At 38.0% G+C, this 9,904-nt stretch overlaps 1 protein-coding gene across 1 annotated transcript; it reads right to left on the reverse strand.

Annotated features, from left to right (window-relative positions):
- Positions 1-2,362: 2,362 nt before the first annotated feature.
- LOC135609085 (protein trichome birefringence-like 34) lies at positions 2,363-4,769 on the reverse strand. The gene is made up of 5 exons (XM_065102174.1): positions 4,317-4,769; positions 3,909-4,080; positions 3,541-3,737; positions 3,178-3,336; positions 2,363-3,021 (listed from the first exon to the last, which is right to left on the reverse strand). Exons 1-5 carry the CDS (start codon positions 4,760-4,762, stop codon positions 2,673-2,675), a joined length of 1,323 nt encoding a protein of 440 aa, XP_064958246.1. The 5' UTR covers positions 4,763-4,769; the 3' UTR covers positions 2,363-2,672.
- Between the last annotated feature and the right edge of the window lie 5,135 nt (positions 4,770-9,904).

Raw genomic sequence — 9,904 nt, forward strand, 5'->3', positions numbered from 1 at the left:
CTTTGTGTCACAATCCAAATGAAACTAGCTTTTAAACAAATATCAATGCTTAGGTAAGGTGTATATTATAACTATACTAAAAACACAACTGAGACGATATATATCATGTCAAACATTTAAATGGTTTGTTTACTTTTTATAGAATTATATAGCATTATTTTAGAACTGATTTTCCTAAGGATTTTATAATATATTTATTTATAAAATAATTTGTAGGCCAATGATTTCTTCAAATAATATTTCTAAGATATATTTTTCACATGTTGAAAACATATATAATATATTTCTATTTTTGAATAATAAAATATTTTATATATACTTTGAGAATAAATTAGATGGAATCATTCGAATATTTATTTGGTCGTAGAAACTCAAGATTAATACAATAACCGAATATTTCTTCCTTTCCTAAATAATACAAGGAGTACAAATATATAATCATATACAAATATAAAATTTAAAATGCTAATATGATCGATATCACATCGCACTAAATATTATTAGTCATCTATGTTCTTCTTATTATTTCTTCAAATATTTTATAATATTTATTTTTCTCCATGTCTTTCTTTTTCTCTTCCCTCTGCGTTGCATGGTGACCTGCTCGGCCGTGCACCATCATAACTTCTTGTTCTTCCTCCTCTCTCTCTCTCTATCTCTCTTCTTCACTCACATCCCTCTCTATGGGTGTTGCAGCAAGCTTTCCCTTCATCCCACATATTGCTTTGCTGTAGCAAGCCTAATATGGTACCTCATCCCCCAAAGGGGTGTTGTCGAGTGCCGAAATCTAAATATAGAGAGGATAAAATCATGCTTCCCGGGGATCGGATCGGAACAAATTTAGACCACCCATGGATCGGACTCTCATCCAACACAAGAAATATTCCAAGGCTCGATTGGCATGTGCCCTTTTTCATCAGCTTATGGTGAAAAGTCGTCGTCCATCTTGTTATATAGAAAGACATCAACATATTTATCCCTTTTTTGTTGGTTGTTTGTGATGTTTGGTTCGCATAATTTAGGATTATAATCACATATCAGCCAATGTAGTTAATATTTGATACTTGAAATAGCACCACAGCTGAAGATACAGCTTTCTTTCTCAAACATAGATTACAATTATTTCCTTCTTTTTCGGAAGGGGAAGAGTTGGGTTGATGACCAATGTTGTCATTGATATGAATAGCTACTTTAGTCATGAGTTTATCTTGGCTCATTCCAGCTTAATTCATCCAGTGCAGGAATTGGCTTTGTAATTAAGAAGGGAAATGGAGATATCATGATGCTTGGAGGAAGGCCATGTCGAGCTACCAGTCCGATAGAAGCTGAATGTTTAGCATTATTGGAGGGTTTGCAGAAGATGGCTAAGCTCAACCACTGAAGAGTGCAGCTTTGCACAGATGCACAGCTAACTATCAAGTTTCTGAAGGATGACAGCTTAATTCCTTAGCAACTTCAAGCTGTTACATCTAACAGTAAACCTCTTTTTGATATTGTGTTTGTCAACAACATTTCATATGTGCTTCGTGAGGCCAATATTGTAGCACATAGAGTTGCTAATTTTTATAGAGCTGAGGGCTCACCAAGTTTGTAATGCAGTTGATGATGTAGCTGCTCAGTTTTTTAATACATACAAGTTACTTTTTCCTTTAAAAAAAAATCATTTTCCAACTCATTATTGCCTTCTATACACTCTAAATTGAGGGGCTACTTTTGTTAAAAATCATAGGTTAAAATTATTTTTAAATGAATAAACAATTTGATAGCATATAAGATTTTTCTTAAATGTACGAGGAAATCTCGTTGATAGATTTTTCCAACTGTACAAAAAAATTTTACTGATCAGTGATAGATTTCAAAAAAAATTTACAAAAAAATTCTCTTTTCTAACAGATATGTAATTTTACTGATCAAGTGATAGATTTCACCTTATCATAATTTTCAATCGAATAGATATGTCATTTTGATTGAACAGAGATAACCTTTTCCCTAGATAGATATGAATTTTAACCCTAATGGGTTTCTCTAACATCTATAAATAGACCTCATCTCTATCATTAATTTCATGGAAAAATTAAATTTTATTCTTGCATTCATCTGACAGAGATCAAAGAGAGAGTATATAAAAAAATATTATTCTCCTCGTAATTTGGAGTGCTACTATTATAGGAAGTGATCATTGTATCTTGGAAGATGATTGCTGCTAAACCATGAGCACCGCTCGGCAAAATCCTTTGAATCTAATATAATTTTCCTTTCAGGTTAATCCTCTCTTTCAATCAAATTATTTTGAACAGAATAAAAACTAATTTATTCCAAAAACTTTTTCAAACTCTTCGTAGAAGTTCCTTTTGTAACTGTGTATAAGAAGAAGTCGTTTTTTATAAGCGTACCATTTGGCTACAATTTCCAACTGAAACGGAAAACGAATGCTGAAATCACATTGTAGATTGAGAAGGCATGATTGATGTCTTCCCTCTTCCAAGTAAAAAACCAACACTTATTTAGCGTTCTCGTTGAACTGGAACGCGTGGGCTTCGCCTCACCTTCAAGAACTAGAGAAAGAACAAAAAAAATAGAGAAGAATTCAAGCACGGTGAACTGTTGGCTCCTGTTAGCCCAAAAATTATGGGAAACATGAGCCAAAAAAAGAAGAATTGGTTTCTCTTTTCCTACTCGGGAAAAAGGTAGGCATACAAAAGTTGATTCCACACATCAGGAACTCCTGGGAGGCACCAATGGATGCAGTCAGCATAGCTGCCGGGGTTATCCTGCTGCTCTTTGGTCAGTGGCTCCCACTGCTTCCTGTAGATTGACGGGTGGCCGTCTTTTCTATATTCTGAGAGCTGCGTGATGTTGAGCATTTGTACATTCACACCCCTGCCTCTCAGACTCTTGATTACCTTCTCAACTATCCGCATCATGTTTTCATTTGTGTCTTTGCCCCAGTATCCCTCCTCCGCGATCGGCTCTGTCTCGTCGTAGCAGTTTTGGCCACTAGGCCTGCCCCACTCTTCGCCACTGCCACGAGAATCGAATTGCCGACAGTCTTTAATGTACACCAACAACTTATTCTAGATTTGCTAGGATCAGAAAACAAACAAATCCAAGGATTGGAGACACCAGGAATGTCTCGAAGAACTTGTAAGTTGAAATGTTGTCTCCATTCTCAATTACCTCGAGTGCGTAGGCGACATGCTCATGAAGAACAGCTTCGTCTTGAGATGGTCCACATGGAATTCAAGCCAATCAGACCATGTGTTCAGTGCTAGCTCGTAGCCACGGAGGCTGTCGATCTCCTTGTGGATACCATGTTCGTCCTCAAATGATCCCCACCTGACGCATCGACATGATCATTTTCTTCTTTCATCTAGAACAAGAATATGATTTCTTTTGGTACTAATTAACTTGAATGTTACAACTCAAATAATATATTCATTCATATACTCCAAAGTTGAGATTATGAACTCTCTTAAAAGATACATGAAAGACAGCATGAATGGTGCGAAAGGTCCACATAGCAGAATAGTTAAGACTTACAAGATGTCCATCGTTGGTCGCCTCCACCAGAGATAAGTGTTGAAGACCAGTATATCAGCATTTGTCCAGTGTCTTGCGTGCTTCTCGATGGATTGCGCCCTCGCAACCCTATCTGGTATTCGGTGGTGTACAGGATCATCCGAATTGGATTCGACCAACAATGGCGCCCAGTAGAAGTCAATCGATGCATTATGTTCCTGCCGTGGCACATTGTTTCTGTTGCTTACTTAACAGTGGAACTTTGAGACCACAATCTATGCGATGGAAATGCAATGAACAACTGCCCCGCCCGGACGACCGTGCATGGTGAAACAAGATGGTGTCTAAAAGAGGGAAACAGATAAAAAGAAAGAAAAAGCTTAAGTCACCTTGGCTTTGAAGGACATGAGGGATCCATTGGATACCATGATCTTGTGGGAATCAGGAAGGGAGGCACCCAACAGGCAGACCATGGAAATCCATTGGTTTCTGTTGAGGGAGTCACCAACAAACACCAGCCGCCTGTCCCTTAGCCTCTCCAGCAGTTTTGTGACATTGAACCTGCTTATTTCACATCCGAATTCCCCGAGGGCTCCCTAAGATTAACATTAGTGCATTTTTCTCTAACGAAAGGACAGTTAACAGATGGTGGGTTTCATGATTCACAAGGTTAACTATCAAGATATTGGTGTCATGATAAGAATACAATTTTGTGAAGATCTATAAATGCATCATGTTATAATTGCTTAAAGAAGCTTTGTTTCTAATGTTCGACCATGAAACCGTCCATGGCTTACCTTGGTAGGTTGCATCCATGAGGCTGCCACCTCCAGTTCTGATACTTGAGATCTCTTCTTCCGAACTTCTCGCAGGCAGACTGATCCGACATGAATTTGCACCCACTCTCCGAGTACAAGGGATACGTCGTGTTGTCATATACCCATTGGCCCGAGAACAAGTCGCAAGTCCCGGCCGACGACTCCTTCGCTTCCATGGCAAGGATCTCAGCCTGGTCTCCGTTCCTCATCGTGATGAAGATGGTGAGGACGATGATGAGTGCAGTGGACATGGTTAAGATGGAGTTGAAGCGATTCTTGAGGCCCCATATCCTCAGGGTAAACTGGCTCTTAGTTGCCATCTCCACCTTCCGTCCTTCCTCCCTCGGGAGCATCACCACCTTCTTCTTTTGTAAGTGAGGATTTAAGCTGGTCTTCGTGGCCTTCAGGTTCATGATCAGAATCATGCATGCCTTTGTGAATGAGTATGGGCCATGGAAGGTGGTGTATATAACCCTGAACCGAGTTGTTGAAATGGGTCATCAGCTGTGGGACAACCCACCTAATGTTCACTACGCTCCGTCGTTTTTGGACGGAGTGGATAACTCGTTCTACGTAGAGCTAACAGGAGCAGAATGCCTGGCTGAAAGAGCTTGGTGTACGCCTAAGCCAAGCAATCATAAGTGAGTCCTGACATTGTTTCTGGAGGCAGCAACCATCGGTGGAGTTGGAGTTTCCTGGCCCTCCTCCCCACCCACGCCATAAAAATGACTCGTAGACTACGAGCTACCAACTGCTAAATAGATGGAAAAGATTGCCACCTTCTTTGAATCATGGAATCGGCGACATTGGAGTCGGAACACCATGATGAGGACCTGTACTTGTTGAAGGGTCGTAGGTAAGGATTACCTTTGCCGCACCTAACCAGTTAGGTTGGAATCTAAAAGCAGCACCTAATCAGATAGCTTGGGAGCTAAATTAAAACAAGTTCGACCATTCCGTCCAGAATGATCGACCTAAAAATACATTCTTATACTTTCTAAAGGTAGGCTAGAAACAGAGGAAAAAAGTGAGGGTAGTTGCTCTGCTCTCGCTCTGAGACATAGCCGATAAGTTCTACATCTGTTGGTAAGTCTTAACGACGAAATCACCATTCTTGTTTGACTTGTGGGTGTGTTGATAAATCTATATAATATAGTGTATGGCAACAATGATCGCAATCTTCTTTCCCAAATGCACATTTGACTGTCATTTCATACGTAAAACAGAAGCCTCAGGGCAAGCAAGAAAACAACTTCAAGAGTAGGTGGAAGGTGGCGTGGTCGTTCCATCTCCGACATTGTTAGTGTCATCTTCGCAAGCAACATAGAGGCATCAAAATAGATGTCTCAGAGCCTTTTAACTTCAAGGTGAATCAATAACATGCCGTAGGATACCCATGATTCCTTTTTCTTTTTGCCCGGCTAAAATACACATAAGTCAACTTATATATATATATATATATATATATATATATATATATATATATATATAAGAATATTTTTCTTTAGCTCTAAGTTGAGAGGATATCAATCACTTAGCACAATAGCTCGATCGATCAATCCCATTAATAATTTTGTGTTTCCAAACCCTAGTCCTAGCATTAATCTCTAAGCGCTTTCAATTGGCATCAAAAGATCTTGCCCCACTCGCATTTTGTTATTCCACAAAGTGCATCCTAGTTTACCTGGCAAGTTGCTTTTGCAAGAAAGAGCTAATTCTCCTCAACAGTCTTATAAAAGAAGACAAGGACTGTATTCGGTACCATTAGTAAGGTAATAAAAGTAGCCAAGCCATTGCATTCTCTCTTTTGGTATACGAATAGTAAATGCATCACATTCGTCTTAACTTGTGATGCCTTTGTTAGTATTTAATACATGTACGATGAAGCATCTTTCAACCTGGCATAGCATAGAAGCTTTTCGGTGGCTTTCCACCTTGAGTCTCGAAACCACATGGAAGGAGGCCCAATCTACATTGGAACATCTAAAGTTATATTATCGGCCGATTTCAAGCTTCAGACACAATCTTTTCTTCCTTGGGCAGCCCTGACACACAACGTTTCAAGTTCTGTTCCACTGAAATGGTGTGTTGGATTTGGTTATTCAAGCCCAGATGATGAACTAAATCTTGATCTCATAGACACAGGTCACTACTGGATCTGTATCAAGTGTTGTCATCCACTATCTTAAAACCTCGTCTTTCCAATTCCCCTATCTAGTCAAGGCTTATAATTGTCCTATGTTCCCCTCCCTGCTAACAAATTATATACTTGTTGAGGTCCCAATCGATAAATTATAAAGTTTATAGTAGGTGCATTTTTATTCGAGTCCTACCCCATCTCTAACAAAGGTTACTACTGTTAAGATTAATTGTTTGTCCTTCTAACATATAGATTTAGACTTCTATCGAGATTTACACTTTGTGTCCACATCTATTGTCTTGTACATGGGTATGGGTGATTAATCCAATTGCTTAGAACTAAAGAATGAAACCTACTTTTATTCCATTCACGTTCTTAGGAATCTAAGATCTAAATCTTTGTTACTTGCAATCTAGGATTGAAACCATATCGAAGTTAGATAGGGGCTTGATTCTTTCTAAGCTAGTAATTTCAATGATCTATTTTCTTCGGATTTCTCATTATCTCTTTTATATCTTCTTGTCTTCTTACCTATCTTACCTAGTGGCCTTAGAACAACACTTCAAAGAATACTACAACATTATTGACAATCTTAACTCAAGCTATGTCAACTATTGGTAAGGGAAGTATAACATTCCTTCATTGACAATTATGGCTCCGAATTTTGGCTTTGGCGATCCTTCTCCCCTTAGTCCCTCCCACCTGATGCTCCCTCTTGTAAATATTCTTTCCTTTTTTGATGGCACTCGTCCTACCTCCAATATTCTCTGCCTGTCCTCTTCTGCTTAGACTAGAGATGATTTCTCTATATCCTTATATGGTGACCCTAGTAAGAGAGGTGATTCCTCTGAATCATCCTCTTTAAGCACAAAGGGTGTCCATGATGGTGCTGGCACTTCCTAGCCTTCTTTAGTTACCGTAAAGAGCCAAACAGGAAGGCTTGCCCTGATATCCTAGTCAAGCTTATTTCACAAGACGAATGAGGTGTGTGACTAGATAGATGCCCCTCCATTAGCGTCCAAGCTTCTCGAGATCTAAGGGCAAATGATAAGAGTGATCGATCTTGGTATTGAGGTGATCAATGCCGCTAAAGATGAATGGAGGATGAGCCTTCACAATAAATTCTTTGGGCATATTCCTCCTCTAGAACTATTAAAGGTGTCCTTCCACACCTATAGTGTCTTGAGTTATGATGCTATATCAATCTTACGGTAGGATTTTTTTATTTCTAATTTTTCTTAAAATTTGACTTATCCAATGTTCTATTGGGTGGCCCCTAGTTTGTCTATGGGCAAGCCCTTTCCTCATCCCTTCGATGCCTTTCTTTCAGCGCCTTATAGAAACAAATGAAATAGTTTTCACATGGATTCAATTTTTAGGGCTACCTATAGAATTGCTTCAATCTAATGTACTAAATCTAATTGTTTTGAGAGTAAGAAAGTGCCTTAAATTCGACCAAATCATACTAACTAGGACCAGACGTAAGTTTGTTAAAGTATATGTTCTTCTAGATATCTCCAAACCTCTCTATCTTAGGAGATTTCAATCAAAGTTGGAAACTATAAGCTCTTCCAATTAATTGCTTTTGAGAACATTCCAAACCTCTACTTCAAATACAATAGATTAAGTCATAAAATTAGTGAATGTGGGGTTTCTCATTCCGAGGGGATATTAGTGTTGAAGGTTGACTATGCGATCGGTTCCATTGAGAAAAGTCACGAGGTTAAAAATAAGTTGTAGAGTAGGCAATACCAATTAGTCTCCTAAAAGTAAATCGTCAAGCTTAACCCATCATGGCTCATGCTTAGGTGAGACCTTTATTTTATTGCAATTGGTACTATTTCAATCAATCTAAGTACTTGTGATGAAAATAGTGCCAAGTATGACAACAAACAAATCTATACCTAACAAATTGGGATGGGATTAGCGAAGTGTTCGAGAGTAATTAGTGCACTTAGTTTTCATTTTATTCACTCCCAAGCCTATGGTACACCCCAACAACAATGGTTTGAGAAATCATGGCTATCAAGGGCATAGAAGGATAGAAAGGAATCGTCGTATGTTTCTAATTTGTCCTCCTTTGAGGCACCTTGAAGGCATCAAACACTGCCATTGCTCTCATCACTTGGGTTGAGAAGCTTCCTGGGGAAGTCATCTAATGAGAGACCTTCCCTTTCTATTTCTGCTTCGATAGAGATCTCTAACCCTTTTACAACACTCGGTGGGGAAGAGCATTCCTCGCTGATAGATCAAAACACATGGAGTCCATATGACTTCAAGTACTTGGCCAAGACTATAGTGCTTAAATTAATCAACCCAGATGCTTCAGGTGAAAGTACATCATTTGATAAATTAGTTGATAAACTTAAATATACTTTTTATGATAATATAAAATAAAATAATGAGCTCTTAGAGGATCTAGAGGCTCCTTCTATAGCTATTAGGTCATATAGATGCAAATGTAGACATAGAGTCTCTTACTTTGCTTTCAACACTACAAGTGTAAGAATAATAGCCTAAAACAAGTTCTCTAGAGGAGATAGGGGGTGAGAGGGATCGTAACCAGAAAGGATTTGAGGAGTTCTAAATCACATTTTTGTAAATGAACTATCTTATATGGAATTGTAAGGGTGCTATTAAAAGAGAATGTAAGGAAACCTTATCTAGTTTAATTAAATAACATAACATTAATCTTTTTGTTCTATTTGAAACTCAAGTGATCAAAGAGAGACGTTCTGATGGAGGTTCGAAAAAAATTCGCAAGGAGACTTTGAGCTATCCTCGGGGTGCTCTAAAGGGATTTTGGTGATGTGAAAGAGTCAGACGTTGTGAGTGGCCTTAATCTATAAAACTCCTTAAAAACTTAATTTATTAGTTAAAATGGAAGATAAACTAATCTAGCTCTTATCTACTATTTATGCTAGTAATGTTTCTAATTATTAAAGTAATTTATTATATCTTTATTCTAAGATGGATTTATCATAGATTTTGTGGCTTTTATGTAGTGATATGAATTCTTTGTCTCTTATGCTAAGGATAAAATAAGTGGTCAGCCATTTTCTTTTACTCCTACATAGGACTTTTAGGATTTTATCTTCAATAATAGTCTTATTGATCTTAGTTTCCTTAGTAATAGATTCATGTGATGCAACAGATTAGGTCTAATAGAATTACTATTAAACTTGATTATATTTTTATGAATAAACAATGGTTCTCTATTTATGATTGCTTAGTGATTAAGCACCTTCCTGGAATAGCTTTTGATCATTCCTATATTTTCATTAGTTTAGGCCATGCACAAAGCATACATCATGGAAGGAAGGTGTTTCATTTTGAGCAATTTTTGTTCGAGGACCCTTTGGTCTATAGGCAAGTTTCTAGTGAATTAGCTTTATATAGATAAGAGGGTAACCATCTTTCTACTCTA

The sequence above is a fragment of the Musa acuminata genome, chromosome BXJ2-4 (genome assembly GCF_036884655.1).
Source record: "Musa acuminata AAA Group cultivar baxijiao chromosome BXJ2-4, Cavendish_Baxijiao_AAA, whole genome shotgun sequence".
Classification (NCBI taxonomy): Eukaryota; Viridiplantae; Streptophyta; class Magnoliopsida; order Zingiberales; family Musaceae; genus Musa; species Musa acuminata.